Source organism: Protopterus annectens, chromosome 4.part0 (genome assembly GCF_019279795.1).
Source record: "Protopterus annectens isolate FY-2018-M chromosome 4.part0, PAN1.0, whole genome shotgun sequence".
Lineage (NCBI taxonomy): Eukaryota > Metazoa > Chordata > Ceratodontiformes > Protopteridae > Protopterus > Protopterus annectens.
This window is the reverse complement of record NC_056733.1, coordinates 177,188,199-177,213,693: the sequence shown is the minus strand read 5'-3', so window position 1 is coordinate 177,213,693 and position 25,495 is coordinate 177,188,199. Positions and strand designations below refer to the sequence as shown.

At 41.1% G+C, this 25,495-nt stretch overlaps 1 protein-coding gene across 2 annotated transcripts in view; it reads right to left on the bottom strand.

Annotated features, from left to right (window-relative positions):
• PGS1 (phosphatidylglycerophosphate synthase 1) overlaps positions 1-25,495 on the bottom strand; it is a 2,908,952-nt gene that overhangs the window by 2,368,204 nt on the left and 515,253 nt on the right. For both annotated transcript variants that reach the window (XM_044068164.1, XM_044068163.1), the window contains exon 2: positions 11,638-11,833. In XM_044068164.1, coding sequence (XP_043924099.1) covers positions 11,638-11,833 — 196 coding nt within the window. The remainder of the gene's footprint in view (positions 1-11,637; positions 11,834-25,495) is intronic.

The following is a 25,495-nucleotide window of genomic DNA, read 5'->3' as shown; positions in this document are numbered from 1 at the left end:
GCGATTTCCCTTAGACCGGGTGGCACATCTGGAAGGGAATTTTGTGAGTGAAGGGACTTTCCTCGAAAGGAATTCTGTAACCCTCGGATATGATCGACTGTACCCATCTGTCTTTTGAGAGGGAACGCCAGGCTTGTGGGTACAGCGATAATCTTCCCGACTGCCTCCAAGGATGGACAGTCGGGCAACACCTCAGGGATGCTGGAAGGGCTTGTCAGAAAGAGGCTCTCTGCTTCCCTGGTTTTGCGGACCCCTCTGCCTCTAGGGCGTCTATTATTATTACCCCTCTGCCTCTAGGGGTAAACTGACCACGTGTATCCGGCGTGACTCCTTGGGATTTGCGGAACCACATCTTTCCACCCTTCTGTCCCTTGGGGTAAGGTCTAGAAGGGGTGGAAAAATGGACCCCTACGGCAGAAAGAGTCTTGCCGTCCTGCTCACACCTGGTCAATGTATCCTTCACTTGAGGACCAAACAAAGTTGACCCATCAAAGGGAGAGTTTGTGAAGGACGCCTTGAAGGGATCTGCAAAATTACAGAACTGCATCCAGGATTGACGTCTCAGAGCCACTCCTGTACCTGCGGCTCTACTCGCTCCATCTGCTGGATACGAAATCAGCCGCATGGAGGAGTTGGTTATGGAGTTAAGGATTCCCAGCTGAGAAGCAATCTTGTCTTGTGCCCCTGGAGCTGCAGGATCCTGTACTACTTCACCTAGTTCTTTAAGGATGTCCCTTTGGAGTCTGGTGAAGTGACACAAATAATTCAGCGAACGCATGGCAAAGGTCGCTGAGGAGAACATCCGCTTACCATACCTGTCCATGGTCCTGGAATCCTTGTTAGGGGGATGGACTGGTACGGAAGGATCTGCAAGTTCCTTTTTAGTGGCGACCGCCACCACCATGGCATCAACAGGGACACCTTTTGTAAGGAATTGCTGTTCGGAAGGGGCTGTAATAAATTTAGAAGGCCTCCTGGGAACTGGCTCTACGGAATCAGGAGAAGCCCAAGCCTTTCGAGCAATTACCTGCATGAGGGGCTCAAAAGGCGGAGACACCCAGGAGGTAGAGGGTCGAGAACCAAACGCCTCTAGGTATACAGTCTCATCATCGGAGGGATTTTTGGAGGGCCAGTTTCCCCTCTGTTTCAGGAGTTCTAGGATGTCTGAAAAGGAGACATCCTCAGAGGGGGATCTTGGGGATCCCTCCGACTCATCTAAGTCGGTATCCGAAGTAATAGACTCAGGGGAGTCCAGGTGCTTCCTCTTACAAGTCCTCTTGCGCGGAGGATCTTCTGACGGATCAGGAGAATCCTCGGAAGAGGGGGTTCCTCCCAGTGGGGAAACCTGAGGCGGTGGATCTCTCGGTCCGGGAGCAAGAGAGCGGGAAGAGATATCAACAGGCACCATAGAGGGAGGAGCTAAAGGAATAGACTGCTGACTGAGCCCAGGGGCCAGCACACTCCTCATCACCTCGAAGGCTCCCCTCCCAGGGAGATCAGAGAGAACCCATTCCGAAGAAACTGGGACTCCCGGGCCCACCGAAAGGGAAGGCTCCGAGGCAGATGTCGGAGCCGAGCTCACCAAGGCCGAAGCTCCAAGGGGAAGAGCGGGGTCGGACAAGGGTCCAATGCCACTCACCCTCTTGGAGCAGACCAGGGAAGCCCTGCCACCGAATCCCTCCAAGGAAGGTCTCGAGGAGGAGATAAGAGTAGATGCTGAAGGCGCAGAAGGGGGGAGTATCTGGCCCTCAGCCATAGCAGTAACTATTCCCGTAAACTCCAGCTCAAAACTCTGGGGTAGAGTCGAAGGAGGAACTTGAAGAGGGTGTGGACTAATAGTCGTCTGTTGAGACGGACTATGAAGCATTTGGGCTAGTGCCTGTGATTTTAATAATCTGTTTACCACCCTCTCTAAATCATGGTCTGACAACCTGGAAGACCTAGATGATCGGCTCCGATGGCTCCGCTCCGAAAGAAGAGGTGAGGCCGGAGCCGACAGTATCGATTCCAAAGAGGGAGACCTGGACCTCTTCCTCGAAGGAACCATCGGAGCCGATGAAACCATGGATCCAGACGGAGCCGATAACTTTTCGGCTCCGAGTGTAGGTATAGATGTATCGGCTCCGGCCGGAGCCGATACAGGCAAAGAAATCATGGTGTCGGAGCCGGTCGGCGCAGACACCAAAGCCCGAGCCACATGGATGTCGGAGCCAGTCAGAGCTGACACCAAAGTGACCTTCAAAGTATCGGCACCGATAGCCATCGGTGCCGAACATTTCTCCAAGCTAAGATCGGCTCCAGCCGGAGCCAATCTCGACTCCGAAGGTGTCAGAGCCAAGGCCGAAGGCTTAGGTACAGAAGCCTGGACCTTCTTAGTCTTAGAGGGCTTACCCGGAGCCGATTTTGCCGGGGAGCCCTCCGGTTTAAGAAGTCCTCTTAAAATAAGTTTATTCCTCCTTTCCTGCAGGACTCTCTGGCTAAAAGAGTGACAAATTGCACAGGAGTCCTGCAGGTGGAGAGGTCCCAGGCAGTAAATACAAGAAGTGTGACCGTCTGTCAGAGACATCTTCTGACAGCATGAGTTACACTTCTTGAAGCCTGAGACCCTCTGTTCCTTGGACATAGTGTTATCCCAAACACAAAAAACACACACACAGTCCCGAATCAGAACAACTTAAGTTAAAGGTATAACTAAAAACACACACACACCCTAACAGAAGGGGGGGATGGGAGGGAATGAAGGCCTGACTAAAAATATAACTAGGGAAAGGTAATTTTAGTCAGAGAAAACCCTTAAAGGTATCTTAACAATAAAGGAAAACTATTGAAAAAGAGAAATATTTGGAATGGGGTGACTAAATGTATAATAATAAACACTTACCAGGAGCTGGTAAAAGGATTACCTCATCAGCGAAGCGGCAAACGAGATCTGGGTACTTACCGCCTTGCATCATGGGATATGGGCTGCCTCGAGCTGGTAAAAGAGACTCTCGAGCTTAGCAAGTGCCGAGTCGGAGCCGAGGATCGGCTCCGAACCCATCAAGCAAGAATGAAGGCGAGATTGACAACTTAACATCAATAAATAAAAAAAATTATAAAATATTTATATAATAGCTGCCTTCTCTTTTAAAACTGGTTTCAGGGACACTTGTTCATTTAAACCAGGGGGTATGGCCTAAGTTGCCATATCAATTCTCTCTTCAATAATAACCTTTTCCAGTCCCCACCTCTAGGATTCAAATTTATTCTTTTTAAAATACCAAAAGTGAACAGAGAAAATTTGTTACAAACTGTAGAATGTTTGTACAAAGCACTAGTCTCTTTTTTTGCAGTGATATCATAAACAAGTTCATAGATCCTGATTTTTAAGGCTCTCTCCAACTTTCCTATATAGAAAGCTGGACAACAATCTACAAGTGTCACGATTTCCATTTTGAAAAATAACCCTACTTTGTAGCCCGCTGTCCAAAGTTAAACTGCATTCCCTTATTATAAATGAGCACTGCTTACACCTACCACAGGAACCAGTTCCCTTGTTTGCAGATGTAACATTACATACACCACCCTCAAATAATTGTTTGAAATTTTTCTCCAGTTTGTATATGAACACCAACCCTTTCCCTAACAAGTCATATAATTCTTCATTTATCTTAAAATATTCAAATTCTTTTTAACAATGCCCTTGATGTTTTTGGCATATTGCTTATATTCAAGGACTAAAGCTTTCTCAAACTTAACATCTGTAAACACTTCCCCTGGTTTTACCATACCTGTTCCTAACAAGGATTTAAATTTTACATCCCAACCTTGGTAAACTTCATTGGTAGCATCGGCCACCATTTTTTTCAGGGTAACCCCTGTTTAGGAACATCCCTTTCAATTTCTCAAGTTCACTCCAAACATTCCCAAAACTCAGATGTCATTCTAGCAATATGTACAGCCTGCCCTTTTACCAAATTTTTCTTTTGAAAATGTGGGTGGTTACTGGAATAATGCAAATAACTATTACAAAATGTTTCTTTTCTAAATAAATTAGATTTAAAACCATCAACTGTATGTGAAATAAGGATATCCAAACAGCTAATACTTTCCCTATTCCAACAGTTAGTAAATTTAAAATAGCTGGTACACTTATTCAGATAATCCACAAATTTTGTAATTCCTTCAACAGACCCATCCCACAAAATGAATATATTGTCCAAAAACCTAACGTAAAGATGTAAATACTTTAGAAATGGGCCATTAAATATGAACTAATTTTCCCACCCTAACATAACCGAGTTAGCAAATATTGGGGTGCATGCTGCGCCCATTGCTACACCAGATATCTGTTGATAGTATTCGCCCTCAAAATGTAAAAAATTGTTCTCAAGGACAAGCTCCATTAACTTAATAGTGATGGAAATTAATTCCTTCGATGAGGTGGCATTTTGGTACAAAATACTCTGGAATACTCTACCCCTCCTTTTTAGGTATAACAGAAAAGAGATCAACTACATCAATAGTAAAAAAAAAAATGAAATTTCTTTTCCATATACTTTGTTTCAATTTTCCCAAAAAATCCCTTGTAATCTATAAGCACTTCTAGTTGGTGGGTCTTTGAACCTTTAGCAGATGCATCTGGTCTATAAATATTCAGTTTGTTGAAGTTCAAAATGGGTCTGAGGTCCTTGTTCTGCTTTGGTATTAAAAAGAATCTATACTAGACACTAGATTCTCTGTGATCTGGTGGGACATCTTGGAAGACTCTTTTTAACAGCCTTGTAACTGCATTGGCTGTTGCTCTTCTTTGGTGGAGTCGAGCACCTGGCAGGGGCATGCAAACTCTGGTTGGTTTTGATGTGAACTGGATGATGTAGCATCTTGATATAATTTTTTCACTCAAGATTTATCTGTGATAGCTAACCAGTTATTTAGATGAGGGGAAAAGATAGTCTCCAGACGTGGGCAAGCACCAGGAATGCTGGAAGGGTTTATCAGTGAAAGGAAATCCAAATTGTTGGATCTGCGGACCAACTCTGCCCCTGTGGTGGCACTCACTGGGGTCTCCCCATTTTCCCCGGGAGGCCTCATCAAAAGAGGAGTCAGTGGCAAACTGCCCCCCCTTTTATAAATAGAACCACTCCCACCTCCCTCTGGTGCCTGGAAAAAGGTCTCTGAGGGGTAGGGAAACACACCAACACCAGACAATGTTTTGCCTTCTTGCTCAATCTTGGTTAAGGTTTCCTTTACTTCAGGTCCAAAGAGGGCAGCCCCATCACGCAGGATGTTAAAGGATGCCTTGAAATTGTCTGCAAAATCACAGTCTCATTCAGGCATTATGGCACAGGGCCACAACGGTACCTACTGCTCCAGATGTCACATCTGCTGGTTTGGAAATCAGACTCAAGGAGACAATGTAGATGGACAGCATGGCAACCAACTAAGCCACCAAGCCTTTTCTCATCTTGAGTGTCTGCGCTCTTCCAAGGGATTTTTAACACCTCATTGGTCAAGTCTCTTTCTAGAGTCTTGTCACATGACGTAATTTAATTCTCATAGGGCAAAAACTTCCAAAGCACAGACACCCTTTCCCACAATGGTCTTGGCCCAAGTTTCTTTTCTAGTCACTGCAGCCACAACAACAGAATCCATAAGAGGACCCTTGCTCCAGTGGTGGTGATCTCTGGAGGGAGGGGACAAGCACTTTGTCTACTGTCATCGGAATTGGTTCTGTCACATCAAACTCCTTACATTCCTTCTGAGGCACAATGTCTACGAGCTTGTCCATGGCGGGACTACCCAGATGGTATATGCACCTGCTCCAAAACTCCCCCACCCAAGTTTTCCTTCTGTCTAAGAAATTTCACGAACAAATCAAATGAGGTATCTTCGGGGGGATATGTCAGGGACCCTTCCCCTTCATCACGGTCAGTGACCTCCATAAGAAACTCCTCAGGGGAGTCCAAATGTCTCCTTTAACCTTTACACATTTTACACTCCTTGGAGGGATGCTGAGAGGAGCAGTCAGTATTGCCATGAGTACCTTGAGCAAAGGATGTATCAAGAGTCCCTGAAGCAGGATTCCCAATAACCCAATGGCTGCGATCAGATGATGAATTTCTGGTTTTGCCTGGGTATTACATCAGGAAAAAATCTTTCTGAACACCTCAAATACTGAATACTGATCCAAACACACCATGGTAGACAGTCTGGGATGTGTGCATGCAGGAAAGGAGGACCAATCTCTCCAAGCCAATGATCCAATCATGTCCAAGGGATCACCCCAGCTGAGCAGTCTAGGGTTGAGGCATCCAGTGCCAAGGACAGATCTGAAGCTGTCAGAGTTGAACATGACTCTGGGCACTTTACACTGGCATCTCAAGTCAATGACAGAGTCAGCTCTGATGAAATCAGAGGAGAAACCATCAAAGACAAAGCTGATGTCAAAGACATCAGGGATGCTGACAGGGGAAAGTACAGTTGTGTAAGTAAACTTACCACAACAGCTGACATCTGAATGATCATTGCTGCAGTAGCTTTAACTATATGGGTTACATCCCACCAAGGATTTAACAGATGGCCAGTTTCCAAATATACAGGGCACCTTCCATGCAATCAAACAATTAGGCAGCTTGAGTTGAGCTGCCTAAAATCACAGGTTTGAGCATCAAACTCTTCAAAGCTTTCATGTCAACTGAAAGAGGGAGTCTGAGCCATGAGTGGATATACCTAGGAGTAAAAATATATATGCAAAGATACACTCCCTGGCAAAATCAAAAAACACAAAGGGGGAGATGGAGGGAGTAGATACTGCAGCATTGATCATTCAATCATCTACTGTTACGGTAAGTTTATTTACACAACTATACATGTTCATTATATTAATCACTGCTGCAGTGGCCTTAGCTATATGGGTAGATTACCCTAACTTACTACATCTGGGAGGTGGAAATGGAAAGGTCCAGCAGCCCTGGAGAATGGTCCTAGCAAAGCCTGATTGAGACCTAGAGAAGGAATCAAGCTTACAGTGACCCTGTCATGAATAGTTTTGTTGTGGTAAGAATAACAAAAGGTAAAATCCTCAGATAAGCATTTGGAAAACATCTGGTTTGACATAAGTCATCTCTTCTTCTTACCTTTACAAGAAATGGCAACCAATTTTCTTCTGTCAAAAAAGTACCAGAGCTGTCTGTGGACATCAATGTTATGGAGTATCTTTTCTCCCTCATTTTAAGTTGAGGAAAGAAAATGGGGAGTCAGATAGTTTGGCTTAGAGTAAACTCAGACATCAATTTAGGAATAAAATGTTTAGTTCACAAAGAAACCCTGTCATTGTGGAAAATGACATAGAGTTGACTCACTATAAGAGCCTCTTAGTACTCAAGATACTCTTCCTGCAGAGGTAATAGCAATCACAAAAACAGTTTTTCATGTTAACAGCCTCAAGTCAGCCAGATGAGCTAGTTCAAATGGAGCAAGTGTTAGGAAGAGCCACTAGTTTTCTTGGCGGTCTCTTAAGCAAAACCCCTTTCAAAAACATTTTAACATGAGAATGCCTTGAAAGAAGAAGATCCATGGGCAGACTTGCTGAAATGGTCTACAAGTGGACCTTGATGGAGGAGTAATAAAAGTCAAAGGATAGTAACTCATACAAGTATTGTAAAACCAGAGACAAACTAACATTGAATGGGTGCTGGTTACATTGTTGGTACCAACTGCCACGACGGGAGGGGGGACAAGATCCCTTTATACAGTCATTCTTACTTACTTGGACCGTCCTAGTTTTTTTTTGGGGGGGGCCTCTATTATGTTGGACACCTTTGCCATTTCTTCTTAAAAATCTGTTTACCAGGACTTTATTGAGACTGTTTATTTTGTTTCTTGTCAAAACTGGGTAAGGTCTTAGAGAATTCCTTAGAAAATTTGGAAAAGGAAGGCTGAAAAATCTTAAGAGATACCCTGGATGAGCTTAACCCTGTCATCACATTTTTTGGTAACCCCTGCAAACTAAATCTCTATCCAAAGGAGGTTCTAAGACCTCAAGCAGGAAAACCTCCTAAAACAGTACCAATAGCCATAGCCCTGTTAGAAGTATCAATACAATTATGCACACACTTTAAACAATGAGTTGTGATCTGTAAAATGGAAGAAATTAAAACATTTAAAGCTTTTTTCCTCACAAGAAACTGCATACCAAACATTTCTCATACTTTCACAATTAGTCACAATAAACTTTTAACATGCAAGTCTGACAATTCAGATTTCTGAAAATCATGAAGAAGCATACACTTTTTTCTCATACTTTTCAATTATTTCTCCAACCTTGTCAGAAAGTGTAGGATTGGAATTAACTAAATGTTTAGCAGCAGTAGGATTAACTACAACAACAGCTATTGGGTCAGGTTTAGGCTGAGTGTATAAAACCTTAAAAAGACTGACTAACTTTATACAATCTATCTGCCTATTTAGGGCAGCAGCAGACTGTCAGGAAAATTGCACAGTGACACATGCGTCCTCCAAAGCTGATCGCACTGGAGGAACTGGTGAAGTTTCTGGCAATTCCATTTGTAAGAGTTCACAGTATTTTCAGAGAGAATGAGAAATCTCACTGTTCTCCTGCTTAAAACATTGGCACATTCTGGAAACTAACTCAGAGAAACAGAAATCCCCACAGGAAGAATCAGATACTGTGTTCTCCTCTGAGTCTGTATCAAAAATCTGAATGTTAGGAGACCCCCCCCCCCCCAATCTGTCCCTTCACTTTCCTGTCCAGATACAGAATCTTGAATTGCTTCAGGAAAAGAGGCATCACTCTTTCTTTTACCAGAAACCACCTTATAAGAAAGGTCAACAGCCTGAATTAAATCCATAGAGCAATCTACAAAACTACTCCTGTCTAGAGAAATTTGAGGAGGAATAGATACATGTTTAGTTTTTGGCTTCTTTTTGACAGGACAAATAGGGCCAACAGTGTTGTTAATGATAGCAGCAACTTCCACAGGGATGGGCACAACATTCTAACTAAACAGGGAAGCCTTCCCTGTTCAGTCTCCCAGGATCATCAAGAGAGGCTCGCCCTTACCCACTGAGGGGGCCCCAATCAGTCACAGAGGATGTGTCTAAACCCTGGTCCATACTGGCTGTAGGTGCTACACCAGAGTGATCCAGGATAAAAGAGGAGTGGTTTGAGGAACCATCTTTGGTCACAGTAGTCACCCACTTGCAGCTGAGGCAAAATGTTAGCCTACTGTGGTGGCAAAGGCTATTTGCTTAACATTTTATTTTTGTGGCTAAATAAGAGTCATCCAATGAGGTAAGAGGTTGAGTCCAGAGTTGAAATTGGACGAGGTGAAGGTCTCGGGGATTATGCTCCTTTCCGAGCTAGAGTCCAAAGTAGATGATTCCGAATATCTCTTACACTCTCCCTTATTTTCTCTTTCTTTTGATTTCTCCTTCAATTTTTCTTTATCCAGAGATTTAGATCCCTGCTTCTCAGTCTTCTGAATGGCTGAGTCGAGTTTAAGTCCACTGAACAGGAAGCTAAATCTTCCACAGAATGTGACAGAAGACATCTTATAATTAGTTTGTTCTTATGATACAGTAAAGCCTTTGACCAAATACAAATAAATACCACACTCCACTAAGGTCACTGGGTCCTAAAAAGTACATGGGCTAGGTATGTCGATCCATAGATTTTGTACTTGCACTTAACACACTTTTTAAAACCTGAAGCCTTTTCCATCAGTAAGGTATTGGATAAGGTTTGCAGCAAATTTCAAAAATCAGGAAAAATAATTTTAGCAACAACTTAAACAGCAGCAATGTGCAAAGTCTATACTGAATAAAAATGAACTACTGAGGAGCAGGGCAACACCTAAAACTGAAGGAGAGGCAAAGATTTTTTTTCTAATTTAGCTGAAAAGAAAAAATAATGTAGTTTGGAAGGAGAGGAAATACCAAAAGGAAAGTTTAAGATATAAAGTAAACTGAAAAACACAACTCTTGGAGAAATGCAATTCACAAGCAGTGCACTGAAGAATGCATCTGCTTTGAAGTGTGGAAATTAGAGCTAAAGCTACACTGCATTACAGGGGAAAGAAGCTCAAGCATCGGAGAAACTCTTATGGATTGCTGATTCAGAAACATATCTAGGCACATAACCCAAGGGTCAAGATGGACTCTGAAGACAACATGGGATCCAAATATACATCACAGAACATTTACTCTTCAGAATATTCATTTGCCATCTTTCATCTTGGATAACTTTTTAATAGCCAATATACTACACCTTGTAAGATGATAACATATGAAGCACCTTGTGTGTCCCATCTTATGCCCCAATACACAAAGTTAATACTAATAGCCATATTTTGTAGACTCCCATGGTATAGCCGCATAATTTATTTTTCTCAAACATGGAAACTTTGCTGTAAAAAGGAATCATCTACAGAAATCAAGGTTATTTTCCTACTCTCAAAATTAAAAAAGTGCTTCAATTCATATCCCTTGTACCACAGCCTCTTAAATGAAACTATCCCTAACATACCCCCACCCCACCCCCAGACAAAAAAAAAAAAGAGAGAAAGAAAATTCAAATATATTACCTAACAAAATCAGGGTTACCTTGAAAACATATGCTTCCTTACTCACCCCATTTCATAGAAATGTATGCTTGGAAGGAAGAGTGCATGAAAAATCGGACATTAGCAATGGTACTGTTGGGTGTGGTGTTTTTCCTGTACATCTTGTAGGAGGCGGAGGTGATTGGTGAAGGGGAGCTGCATTACAGCTATGAGCCTTTACATTTATAGTGTTCTTACTCTTGATGCTGTTAATCCTAACTAGTGTATTTTATTTCAATTCTACAACTTTGTAGTGTACATGAAATATTACAACTTTCTTGTAAAACCTTTGTGAAACATTTTGTTTGCATGGACTATCAAGCAAAGTAATAAATTATGGATCACTACAGTATCTGATATTCTCATTCCTACTACCACAGGAACACTGAAAGACTATGGCCTTAAGAAATTTGTTCATGGAAATAACTAATTTAAGGATGGGGGCACATTCCTGCTGAATTCCTTGGATGCGTCTCCAAAACACTATAAAAAAGGAGTGAGAGCGAGAGCAATCAAGATCACACAACAAAAGGGAAAACAGGCAACAAAAAGGAAAGTGGGGTCACAGTGTAAGCATAAGCATTCAAAATGCCAATACCGATGGCAAGAAATAAGAATGAAACAGCATGAGAAGGAAACTGAATCTGTCAAGAAGACATACGCAGCCCTGGAAGGGGCTGCCACAGTGCCACTGAACTCCATATGCCAAGGTTATCTGATGGCCACAACAGGCATTCTGTTAATTTAATAAAATGCCTGTTTATGTTTAACACCCTGACCACAACTTATTCCTGTATTTTGTACCTTTATTTTAACTTTTCCCTTCCAGAAAGTTTTGCCAATATTTTACTCTCGTTTTGTCTGGTGACACTTTTGCACCCTTTTCAAGTCCCAGCTATGCGTGCTACTTTATCATCATAAACTGATCTACTACAGCCTGGCTATTATTAACAAAAACACTGAATTTCAAGCATGCAGACTTGCATACTATGAGCTTCAAAAAGCAGCATATAAGAAGGCATGTTAAACTCACCTTCATAGTATTATAAAATTCAGCTGGAGAAAACAACACCTTCACTTGACTGCTGGAGATCAAAAACTCTGGGACGAGATTACCAATCCACTGGAATCTGTGAACTCCATCTAGGTATTGTCTACTTGCAATGGGTGCCTCAGCAGCTACAGAAGGCATGACAGGAGTGAATAAGGGAGTAAAAAGCAACCAGGACCTGCACACAAAAAAACAGCAGTCACAGACACAGATATACACTTCAAGAACAGACACAACACAAAAAGTAAGTAAAACACATTTCAGAAAATCCTGGGTTGTAGATTTATTTATTTTATTTCACATTTGTTTACTGGGAAAGTCCATTTGGATGCATGTCCTTTTTCAGCGGTGGCCCAGGAAGAAAAGCACAACAAGTAACAATAATAAAAACATCCATAATAAAAAATACATAATCATAAGGGATTGGTAGTACAGTAGAGGTAATTTACAATATATTACAGTACTAGTAAAACAGAGGATGGAACAAGCAAGACAAGTTAACTGCAGTCAGTCAGAAATTAAACATATGCACAATAACTTTATGGTTTTGATGACATTAGGATTTGAATATGTACATAACATCTCAATTGAAATGTTAAGATTAATCCCATATTAAGTAGTTTTGAGAATATAAGGAGTTTTCAGTAAGGAGGTAACATTGCAAGATCAATATATCAGGGAGACTACTGAGTGTAGTTCGCACTATCCAGGTGAGGTACAGTTACAGAGCATGATTTATTAAGGTGGTTTTTCAGTACTTTTTAAAGTGGGGCAAGGAGGTAGTGAAGAATATTTTGAAGGGTACAGTATTCCAGATTTTAGGGATAAAATTTAAAAGAAGAGATGCACCTGCCTTGTTGGCTTTACCTCTGTCAAGCAAGAATTTTTAAGTAAGCTTTGGTTCTAGTACTAGAGTGTGGTTGTAACAGGTTTTTGTAGTGCAGTAGTGTTATCGGGATAGTATAGTAGTTTATGGGTCAATGTAAGTTGGTTGTAGAGTAAAATATGAGGGAGTTCTAACCAATCTAGCTGTTTCAGAACCTTACAGTGGTGTGTCCTGTTAGGGGAATTAGTTGTAAACTTGGTTATTTTGTTACAATATGACTCCAGTTTTGCTAGGTCAGATTTTTTGAAGTTAATGAAAATAGGAGAGGCACTGAGAAGTGTGGACAGGAGGTGAATTTGGGCTATAGTGGACTTAGTATTTGTAAAATAGTGTTTGTTGCAGTAGAGAATGCCTAGTTTTTTATGCACCTTTTTAATAGTCTGTGAGAGATGGATGTCAAACTTAAGGTTACGGTCAATTTCAACATCCAGGAGTTTGGTTTGGACTGCAGTTGAGATAACAATTTTGTTTAATGATGTTATTGTGAATAAGGGAGAGGGAACAGTGGGTTTTGTGGGGTAGAATAGCATAAATTTAGTTTTGTTTGGAAGATCAGCTGAGAGTTTGTGATCCAGGCTTCTACTGCTGAAAAGGTATCTTGGGTCTGAGATTGTAACAGTTCTCAGGTGGAGTTTGCACAAATTAGTGTGGAATCATTGGCATATTTGTATGATGGAGGCCTGTTGGGTGGCAGTATTGAGATTATCGGTGAAAATAGAAAACAGGAGGGGTCCAAGGATGGATCCTTGAGGAACCCCTAGGTTGACAGGCAGAAGGGGAGAGAGTTCATGCTGCTTGCTACAGGACAGCTTTACATTCTTGTAGGTAACTTTGGAACCATATGAGAGTGGACGGATTGAGATTTAAGGTGGCAGCAAGGACAGAAATTAGTTTAGTATCTGACCCCATATCATAAGCTTTAGAAAGGTCTAGGAAAACTGCTGAAATATATTTGCCATTGTTTCTATAGGAGTTCACTGTGTTTGTAAAGGACAGTAGAGCAGTGGTGGTGCTGTGTGAAGGACGAAAGACATGTTGAGTACTGGATAATAGTTTGTGATTGAGGAGGAAGGACAGAAGTTGTTTATGGAAGCACCTTTCTAAAATTTTTGATATTGGGGATAGTATGGCAACAGGGCGGTAGTTGGTCAGTTCTGTAGAATTGCCACCTTTGTGGAGTGGAATAACGCTGGAAATTTTCCAGATATCTGGGACTATGTTTTCAGCTAGTGACTTGTTAATGAGGATGGATATAGGATAGGCTACGGCTTCTGTGGCTATGCTAAGAAAATCAGATGGGAGTTTTCTGCTGCTAGTGTAGTGGGTTTGAGTTTACAGATTAGTTTTTTTATTGTGGCACTGGGGACAGGTTTGAAGAAGGGGCTGTCACTACACTTTCGCACTTGGCAGAGGTTGTTGAGGGAGATGAGTGATTATTTTGTTTAGCCAGGGTTAGGATGGATTCTGTAAAGAATTTCTTGAACTGGGTAGCAATATTTTCAGAGGTGCTGGATGTCTTAGATGTGGGCATTTGTGCTGTGCCGGGTGTGTGTACATTGTTAATAGCTGTCCAAAAGTTTTGAGGATGGTTTTTATGCTTGTTTTGGATATCTTGAGAGTACTGAATTTTGTCCAACTTGATTATTTTTTTAACTTCTCAGTTGCCTGTATGTTTGTTTTAGATCTTGTGTTCTAAGTTTTAGCACCAATATTTTACTACTCATCTGCTATTATGTAAACACAACAGATGACGCTATGATATTTAACTGTTAACACTAAAATCCTTGCACTGTTAAGTAAAAAAGCAGTACAGCTATAGAATATACAGACACTTGATCCCACCCAGTTCGGCTTTGTAAAGGGCAGATCCTGCCTTTTGAACCTGGTTGACTTTTTCGAAACAGTCACTAGAGCCATTGATGAGGGCAAAGCAGTCCATACAACCTACTTGGACTTGGCTAAGGCCTTCGACACAATACCCAACTCAGGCATCATAGATAAGCTCAACAGCTTAAATGTAAACCCTTATGTCACTAGATGGATTGCAAACTGGCTAAAGGACAGAACCCATAAAGTTAAAATCGCTGGAGCAATGTCAGACTCAAAGCCAGTCACAAGTGGTGTCCCACAGGGATCTGTCCTGGGACCCCTCTTGTTCGGCATTTATTTCTCAGATGTTAAAGCAAACATGGGAGGGTTGTGGCTGACAAAGTTCGCAGATGACTGCAAACTAGGCGCCATAGTCGATACACCAGCGGACACATACATCCTACAAAAAGGCCTCACAGAAATGGACAACTGGTGCCGGAGTCATGGCCTTAAACTAAATGCCAAAAAATGTATAGTCATCCCCTTTGGGAAAAACAAAGTACCCACAAATTATCACATAGACAGCAACCCACTGAGTACGGAAAAAGTAATCAGAGACCTAGGGACCCAAGTCGACAGCGACCTCTCATTTGATACCCACGTTGCCAAAGTGGTTAGAAAGACATTCTACCTTGCACACCTTATCATGAAGGGATTCACATCCAGATCCAAGGATGTCATTGTACCCCTATACTCCTCCCTCATCAGACCCATGATTGAGTACAATGCCCCATTTGGTATGTACCTCTCCTGGCATTTGCAATAGCTGGAGAGACCACAAAAGTACCTCACCAAGAGGATCAAGGGTCTCCAACATATGTCTTATTCTGCCAGACTAAAGAAACTCCAGCTCTATTCAGTAGCATACCGCCTGCTCAGAGGTGATCTGTGCCTGACGTACAAGGCCATGTCCAATCAGGAACTGATGGACATGCTCCACCTCAAAAAATCCAAATCCATCAGAACCACGAGAGCTAAAGACTTAAACCTTGGCACAAGTATGAATAGGACATGCTGGAGGGATAGATTCATAACCCAGAGGCTTCCCATGCTCTGGAACAGAATCCCAGTTCATGTTAGGCAGAGCCCCTCACTAACTCTCTTCAAGAGAAATCTTGATGAGTGGATGGGAGATCGTAAGTCTACCCCAGGGGTCACATCTGTGTCACTACTAGACAGGGGCATAGTAAATTAATTATATTATATAAGGGGACCTTCACTGTGTCACTACTAGACAGAGGCACAGTATTCTAAATCTATTCTGTGCATTTTTGTACCATTTCATGGGGTGGCGAAAGCCACATCACTATGGCTAGGCTTACAAATGCCCTAGGGCAGATAGCCTAGTACTAAACTATGAAACTATAAGTCCTAAATGGGATGCTAAAAGTTGTTTTCAACAATGAAACTAATACATATACAATGAACACTTCAGAACCCTACTGAGCAAGAAAGACATTACAGAAAAGATAATTACATATTGTATTCATATTTCTAACCCAAGCAAATAAATTAAACTTCCTCATTCAGAAATTTTAGTATAACTGGCAGTTCAAGACAGGAGAAGGATCTAATTATATGTGCAAAAGTAATAACATCCTAAACACTACATCAAGAGAGCTTAACTTCCATTGAAACTTAAGTAGAACCTGCTGGTGAGATGAATATATATCCCAGAGAATAGAATCCTTATTTTATGGAATAGACTTCCTTTAGATATAAAGCGGAGTAGCTGCCTGACCCCCACTAAGCGTAACCTGAATGAATGGATGGGCAGTCATAAATTCACCCTGTGTCTGGCCATTCAACCCTCACTGAAAGGGGGAGAAACTAGGTATAAATCAAGTCATGTCACAATGGGTATCTGCAATTTAGGATATTGTGGCTAGGCTACTAATGATCTTTTGGATCAACAGCCTAGTATTAACTTATGAGCCGAATATATATAAATGTACTTACAATGCTCTACTTTTGAATGGTATAATGAATGAAAATGTACACTGCTAGGTGGTACTGATTTTGGTGCCAAATGTCCTGTGGTCTCCTGTGTTGCAAAACACATCTGAATTGTACTCACTGTTCCCAGGTGTGCTAATAAAGTGGTAGGTTTAAAATGTTTAACCCATTTTATCTGATACTCCTGAAATGTGCCAAAAATTAGAATTTTTTTGTCATACTGCCTATGTATACTAACAGCTAGTTTTTTTAAAAATATTATTCTATGTTTCTTGTAGAGGCTTGTTTCCAAAGCTTAAAATGCTTAGCTACTGCTATAGTTTCTAGCATTGTGCTCAGTTTTCTCCACTCTCCCATAGTCCCTCATGCTCTTTACTGATGATCCTAGATGTTGCCCTTCACCAGACAGGCCTCCTGACTCTTCAGAAGGTGCAACTTCATGGCTACTCTAGTTATAAGTAGAAAATTCAAAATTATTCAGGAGATGTGGGCGAGGTATGGGAACTATTGTACAGCAGCAGCAGCTAGTCAAGATCCCTATTCTACTGGAGAAGGAAACATGCAGTAAAACCAGGTATGTATACTCCGTGCTACAATATGTCAGATGCAGGAGGTCTTGTTCCTCCCCTTCTACTCTTCACCTGCACATACTTTTGAGGTGCTTGGTCTTCACAAAAGATCAAATGAGAAGCACAATATCCCATGCTCTCCGTTGGGATAGAACAACAGATTTATATTCCCATCATCCTACCTTATAGGTTCATTGGTGTATAATAGGCTAACTACCACTAGGGCCCTTGTAAGCCTAGCTGTGCAACCCAAATGTGATCCACAAATGTGATGTATATAGGAGGTGATTTACTAACTGCCTCTGTCCATCAGAGACAGAGGAGGCAGACTAGGGGGTGAATTTCCAATTACCATCCACTAGTCCACATATTGCTTAAATAGGGATACAGAGGAATTCTGCTTCACATGGATGGGGAGCCTGTTCCAGAGAATGAGAATTGTCTGAGAAACATTGTCTCTCCAACATGTCCTATTTATGTCACAAGCAAAATTTAGGTCTTTTAATCTGCAGTTCTGATGCTGCTCAGTTTGCGGACGTGCAAAAGGTTCATCAAAACTTACAGGAATGCCATGTATGCCAGGCAAAGATGACCTCAAAGATGTCTGTATGATACTGAGTAAGCAGACACGGCTTTGAGGTGATCAGACTAGGACATTGTGTTTACTCCCTGTATTCTTTTTATAAGGAACCTTTGTGGTTGTTATATTTGCTGCGTGTGTCTGGTCAGGTTCATATCAAAGGGGGAATTATACTCTATGATGAGTCTGTTGACTTCTCTGGTCTGGACCTAAATACCATGCCCTTGCTTATAACATAGAAGGATTTTCTTACTACCTTGGACACATGTTGGTCAAAGGTTAGGTTACTGTCTACATGAGTTCCCAGAACCCTGACTAGTGAATCAACTTTCAAGGATGTTTTATTTACAATGTAGTTACCCGGGTGGCAGACTTCCCAAAAGGTACTATAATGCATTTCTTGGTACTGAGTTTTAAGCCATGACTTTGGAACCAAGCATTCGTCTGTATTAGACCTTCATAGGTTCATACTAGGCTATCTGCCCTAGGGCATTTATAAGCCTAGCCAGAATGTGTTTGGCTTTCGCCACCCATTTTAAATTTATTTTGCTATGACCTTTTTCGAGGTTAGTATACTGTGCCTCTGTCTAACAGTGACACAGAAGTGATACCCGGGGTAAACCTACAATCTCCCATCCACTCATCAAGATTCCTCTTGAAGAGAGTCAATGAGGGACTCTGCCTAACCTGGACTGGGATTTTATTCCAGAGTGAAGGGAGCCTCTGGGTTATGAATCTGTCCCTCCAGCATGTCCTATTTATTTCAGTGCTGAGGTTCAAGTCTCTCGAGCACGTAGCTCGATGGGATTTGGATTTTCTGAGGTGCAGCATGTCCATTAATTCCGGGTTGGACATGGCTTTATACATCAGGCACAGATCGCCTCTGAACAGGCGGTATGCCACTGAGTAGAGCTGGAGTTTCTTGAAGGGTGCTCTCATCTTGGGGGGATTCAATGACTGCTCCCAGTTTGCAATCATCTGCAAACTTGGTCAGCCAAAGGCCTTGGACATCTGAGAATTACAAGCCAAACAGCTCAGTACACAGCCTTGGGGGAATCCACTGGTGACTAGCCTCTTTGAGGAAGTGGCCTCACTGATTCTAACATCCTGGGTCCCATCAGTCAGCCAGCTAGCTGTCTAACATGTTATAAAGGGGTTTATACCCAATTCCATAAGCTTGTTGACAATGCCTGAGTGGAGTACTGTATCAAATGCTTTAGACAAATCTAGGTAGGCATTATGCACCGTTTTCTCCTAATCCATTCAAAGAAGTCCACCAGATTCATTAAGCATAACCTTCATTTGACAAAGCCAAACTTGCATGGGATCCAGTGTCTGGAAGTCTCCCTGTCCTTCTCAATAATTTCCATGATAATTATTTTCATGGTTTTGCAAATAAGACTAGTCAGAGTAATGGGTCTGTAGTTTCCAGGATCTGTTGAAGGTTCTCCCTTATGAATGAGGATAGTTCAATAATGAAAAAAAGCACAATGCGGCAAACAAAACCATTGAAATACTACCAAAAGGACACTCTACCACAGGAAATAAAGTTAAGCCCTTTCGTTCTGAAGAAGTTCTGAATAAAAAGAACAAAGGCGCTTAACTTTATTTCCTCTGGTCAAGTGTCCTTTTGTTAGTATTTTAATATTTAAATAATGACTCCAGAGGTCCTGATACGTCATATTTTAGACTAGTCAGAAGGCATCCAGGGATGTTTTCGGTGCCCCACTGAGGCTATGTTTTTGGATTTAGTGATGGCAGCCAGCACATGCTCCCTGGTTATAGTTAGAGAGGTAATGTTTGAGGATATTTTTGAAGGGATGGCTGCGGGTGAGAGGGGGGTAAAGTTGGAACTGAATTTTTCTGTTAACAGGATCACTGTATTGGAGGCTCAGTGAATGTGGTACATTAACCACCAGTTCAGTACACTCCTGTGTGCTGCCCTTGAGGTTTCTTTAATAGCTGTAGAAGGCCCCATGGTTATCCTTCACTTGGGAGACTATCTTAACCTCAAAGTTGGCTTTGCTTGACCTAATTAACCCTCTTAGTTGCCTATTTACTTTTATAAGAGAGGTTCTAACTTTATGGAAATTACCCTTCCTGATTTTTGCCATATCCCATTTAATTTGGGATGCCACTAGGGCAGTCTGTTCCTAGGGCTAATCCAGGGTTTACTTCTGGTAGGTAAAGCAGCCCCTGTGCAGTCAATGGCATGGCTGTACAGGGTTTCAGAGTGAAATTCAGCATAGATTACTGTGTTCTCTGAGTCGGACCTTACCAGGGAAAATGAGACATTTTGAGGTGTGACGTTCTCCCATGTTTATAAGCATGGGGTCCAGTATTTTGGAGTCTCTAGTGGGTATATTCACAGTTTGGTCAAGGGTGTTTGCATTTGTGAAGCCCAGGAATATCTGTGTGTGTGTGTGTGTGTGTGTGTGTGTGTGTGTGTGTGTGTGTGTGTGTGTGTGTGTAGATTTGAGGCTGTGCAGGATTGCCAGTCTATAGAAGGCTAATTAAAGTCTAAAATAAGCAGGGTATTGGGTTTGATGGCAAGTGTCTCCAGTAGGTCCCAAGTAGGCATTGTGAGTTTTCTGGGACATGGAGGGTGAGCTATAACTGAATAGGACATGGTTCAGGATTTTGTCTATGGTAATCTGCACGTGGGGGAACTCTAGCACGTCATCTTGCATGAAGTATGCTTGTTACTGATGTATATTGAGACAGCCCCTCCTTTAGCCATTGTCTGTGCAATTACTGGTATAAAAGTGTGGAAGGCACTGAAACCCTGCACTGCAGGCTTACTCTCTGTCACTTTAAACCAAGTCTCAGTAACTACACAGAACTCTACATTCGAGTGACAGGAGGCCTTAGAGGGAGTGCAGTTTTTTGTTTAGGGTCCTAGTACTGAGCAGTAACACCTTGGAGTTCAGCTGAGATGATTTTGCTATGTCAGTAGATTTGTCAATTTGGCATTGTGCAAAAAAGGCACTATGGGGTGGATACAGTTTAAACCAATATTTAAAAGACTAGAGGGGAGAGGTGCAGACCATCCTTGGTAAAGCAACATGATCTGCTAACCACATCCTCCCAAGCTGACAAATACTGGATCCCTTAGGATAGAACCAGAAAGACAGCCAATTGTTAAAATCAATCATTTTTGCTTATATTGTGGCATTATCCTCAGTGATGATAATATGCTGCTGATTGCAAGGCTCATAGCAGCCTGAGGCACATAGTCTGTCTGAAAGCAACATAATGTCTCTCTTCATATAGTCCAGGAAGATGCAACTCAAGTCATTAACACCTACATGGACTATGATGGAATCATACTGGTGCCTATGGCATAATGACTTGAGAGTGTGTGTGTGTGTGTGTGTGTGTGTGTGTGTGTGTGTGTGTGTGTGTGTGAGACTTGACAGACTCATAAGCAACTAACAGTTATCTTTTCCTTGGTCAGCCTGGTTAAAGGGGCATCAGTATATATTACAATGGAGTCCCTAATGATGAGAGTCCTGGGAAGTGTGTTTGCTTGCCTTAGGGGCTTAGTGTTTGGGGCTCCACTGAGAGTGAGTATGTGTGGCATTAGGTGGTGTTTTTACTGAGTGCCTTTTGGACGTGCTGAGGCATGGTTTTGACAACGGATGGCCTAGGTGATCTTTGTAGTTTAGGAAGATTGCTAAAGTGCCTCAGTATATGTTTGTGTGTGTGTTCTGTACTATGTGAGGTGGGTGTTGTGTTCATGGTTTTGACAACCTGATGTGCACTTGTATGCAAGAGTTTAGCCTCCAGTGTCATTGTGTAGGTGCACCTCTTGTATCAGTAGGATTAAGTGGTTTTCAGTAAACATGAAACAGCTGCTACACTGTCTCAAAATGCCTATATTTGCAGTCCAGTCCTTTGATTTGCGAGCTACAAGGGGTTGTGTATTCGGGTTAGAATGCTATTAAGGGTGCTTTACGGGAGCAAATTAAACTAAACAGTGTTAAATTCTAATTTTAAAATTTACACAATTAAATCTGTAGGATTTGCTACATGACTCCTAACTAGCTGCTCTAAGCCTGTCTGCACACAAGGTATTTGTGCTACATTGCTGCTTCATTTTTATGGACTGTTCTTTCAAGGTGTTTGCAACTGTACAGGGCATTGTTAACCTACGAAAACACGCAAAATTTAGAAGAGCACATTAAAAACAGAAAACTAACTAATGAGCTCACTGGCCAATAAAATGACTACACTGAGTCCTTTTGTGTATTTCCCAACTCAGACAGACCAAGCAAACATCCCCTGCCACAAGATAAATATATCCAGTCCTCCTAATATAAAAACAAAGTCGAAAAGAACCACAAGTGAAATGGTACCACAAACCACTTAAACAACTAGTTGCAAATCCCTTGCTGATGGCAATTTCAAAACAGTCTTACTGCAGTAACAGTTAGAGGAAGAGCATTTTTTAAACTAAATATACATATATATATATATATATATACATACATATATACACACACACACACACACACACACACACACACACGTCATATACTCGCTGCTGACTCGGTCGAATGGCCATATTATCAACTCACGTCCTCGAGAACTGACGCTGCCGAACTCCAGTATTGCCAAATTACAAACTGAATGTGATCTAGGGATGAGAATTAACATGGGTCAATATAGGGGTGAGATTTGTACTTCCGCAATATCGGTTTTCAACGCTGCCAATATTTGAGGTTCAGGTTTAGCACAAAGTGGTTCGACACGAGTATATGATAGTAAACATATACATATAGACTTCTAAATCTATCTATAGGTCTACTTCAAAATTTCTAACTTTCACAACCTTGAATTTCTTATGGTCAAGACAATACGATCAAAATTGTGAAAGTTCAAACCATTTAAATGGAGATCACCATACAGCACGGAATGGTATATTTACTGTTTTCCTCACTGTAGTGTGATCTCAGAGTTGGTATATTTAATTAGCAAGGGGTGTGGGGGGTGCAGGAGGGGGGCTTGCCCTCCTGCAAAAACTTAAAAAATGCTTTTGTTGTTTTTATTTTATTTTTTTATTTAAATTTTAAACTTTCAAAAGTTGACATTATGTGTGCATTCACTGAAATTTATATATATATATATATATATATATATATATATATATATATATGGGATCCATTTACAACATTGAATTTACGTTCAATGAAACGTAAATTTGTGAGTGCACTTCCGAAATGCACTTTCATGTGAAGATAAAAATAAAATAAAAAAAAAAAAAAAAAAAAAAAAGAAGAAATAAAAACATGTAGTTTGCATGTAATCTTTGTCGTACATCAATGTTTAGCGTTGATGTACAACTAAGCAAACTAGTGATGAGATCGTGGTACAGTGGGGATAAGGGAATATTCCCTTTTTCCCCACTGTAGTGCGATCTCGGAGTGAGAATATTAAAGTAGAGGGGGTGAGAGGGGCACAGCCCCCGACATGGGGAGTGCAGGGGGGCTTGCCCCCTGCAAAAGATGTTTTTTTTGGGGGGGGGGGGTTAGCCGATCCAGCGACTATACTTCAGCAAAAGTGCAGTTTTGTTGAAGTGCACTTTCGCTGAAGTGGGGATCTACTTTTCTTTTTCGAACAAGTGTAATTTTGATGAAGAAAAGTAGATCCATATAGATCCATATACATGACTGAAATTTGATTTGACTGACTTTCATTTGACAGAGAACAAAATACATAATTTTCAATATACTGAAAATTCACTTGACTGAAACTCATAATACTGAAACCTTACACTGCTAAAGTTCAAAATACTAACTTGTAAACCATAGACATGCACACCTGCAACACCAATGACCATCTCTTTCCAAAACTTAAAAACTACTTACGTACCCTTTTAACAGAAACCAAATGACATACAACCAAACTAGGTGGGGGGCTGTACCCCTGATACACCCCATTAACTATATCTATATCTATATATATATATATCTATATATCTATACATATATATATATATATATATATATTTTTTTTTATATATATATATATATATATATATATATATATATATATATATATAGTAACTCCAGGATCACACTACAGTGGGTTAAAGGGCATACCTTTTACTTACCACACAGGAGTCTACATGCCGCCACTACTGCTGGGAATGCACAAAATATCCACCATATTACTTGAGATGCTTCCCATAAAAATGTAAACAGACATACCCACATTTAGAAACACTACAACACTACTTTCTACATGACTATTGGTATTCTAACAATCAGCACTATAAGTTAGAGCAATTCTTTTTAACACAAGCAAGTCACAGGAGAAGGGAAACCCACATCATGTCTATGGCTTACAATTCAGTGTAATTAGATTCAGTCAAATGAGTTTTTAGTATTTTGAAAATTCGGTATTATAATCTCGGTCAAATGAAATTCAGTCAAATTAAATTTCAGTCATATGAAGCAGACCCATATATAAATAAATACACACACACATACACATACACATACACACACACACACACACACACACACACACACATATATACATACATGTATACATATCAATGAAATGCACACATAAAAGCAGGAAGCAATAGCAATCACTCAAAATAATTTTAAGTGCTGGATGTCACTGGTTACAAGTAATCACTTCTGGAATGAAGGCTAGAACTCCAAGCTTTGCTGAGCTCCTGGCAAATGAGCAGGAGACAATATGTAGTAAGGTTTACTCCAGAGCAATACTGGTTTGCTGGGTGGGCAGTCAGTATCATGGATCTCTGGAAAATAATATATAAATAGCGTATACAACTGTCAGAGCAATGAAAGAGGGGAGGGACAGGCTTTGGAAATCAGATTACCATAAAGTGTAAAGGCCAGAGACATAGCCTTACTATAAAACAATAGAAAAAGGGTGGGAGGGTTAGGAAGACCAAGCAGTCTAGCTAGAGAGGCATTCAGTTAATTAAGACAATACTGGAACTCTTTCAGAAACATTAGCTTAATGTGTAAGTGGGTTATGGGGCAGACACAGACGGCAACTTTAAGCAGATAAAAGATAAGCAGAATATAAAATCACTGAAGCACAAACTGGAGAAGAGACAAATCCTCTCACTATTGACCATCTACTACAGTTTAAGGCACCAAACTATGCAGAAATTTACCACTAACACTGTTTATGAAAAATGCAATAATAAATGACTAAAGCTCAAAATCTGGCAGGAGTACAAAGTTCTGCCACAACTGTGAATAAAACTACAAAACTATGGGCCAACAGGGTTTAAAATGCAAACCGATAGCTTTTATAAGTAATCTTACTTGCGGAAATAGAAGTGCAGAGTAACACAAAAACACAATATTCCCACAACTAATTAAAATGCAAGACCTTTGCAGGCAGCCATTCCAGTGAGACAGATCTTTTCTTGAACATAGGTTGCCAGCACTAAAGCACAACCTCACTTCTGTGAAATTGAGCCAGCTACTGACAACTTGATTTGCATCATCTTATTTTAGATTCTGTCAGATATGACTACTTGTTTACTTTTACAGAAAAAACTTGTTCTCGTCCCATAAGCCCCATTCCAAGAGATCCACTGCTGCACAGAGCTGTGTACCCTATGGGATTTGCGTTTCAGACACTACAATTAAATCAGTACTGAAAGGTTTTCATTTGCATGTCCATGTACAATGATATGATGACACAATGCAGTAGAGCTGTCTGCAGATTTGGTAGCCTTGCTTCCTTAAATTCCCAGTACAGGCAGAATTTAAATGTGCAGTACGCAAGCAATAAAGGCTCATCTTAGACTCAAAGCAGTATTATGGAGCAGTTGTTTCAAGGGCATTTTAATAAATGCTGTACTAGTCTCTGTTGACCTATCTGCAGCAGAAGGCTGTCCTACACTCCCTCAAGTATAATTTCAGAGATCAACTCAAGTTCTTTGATTTTTTTTTTAATCATATCTGGTGGAAAAGTAATAGGCTT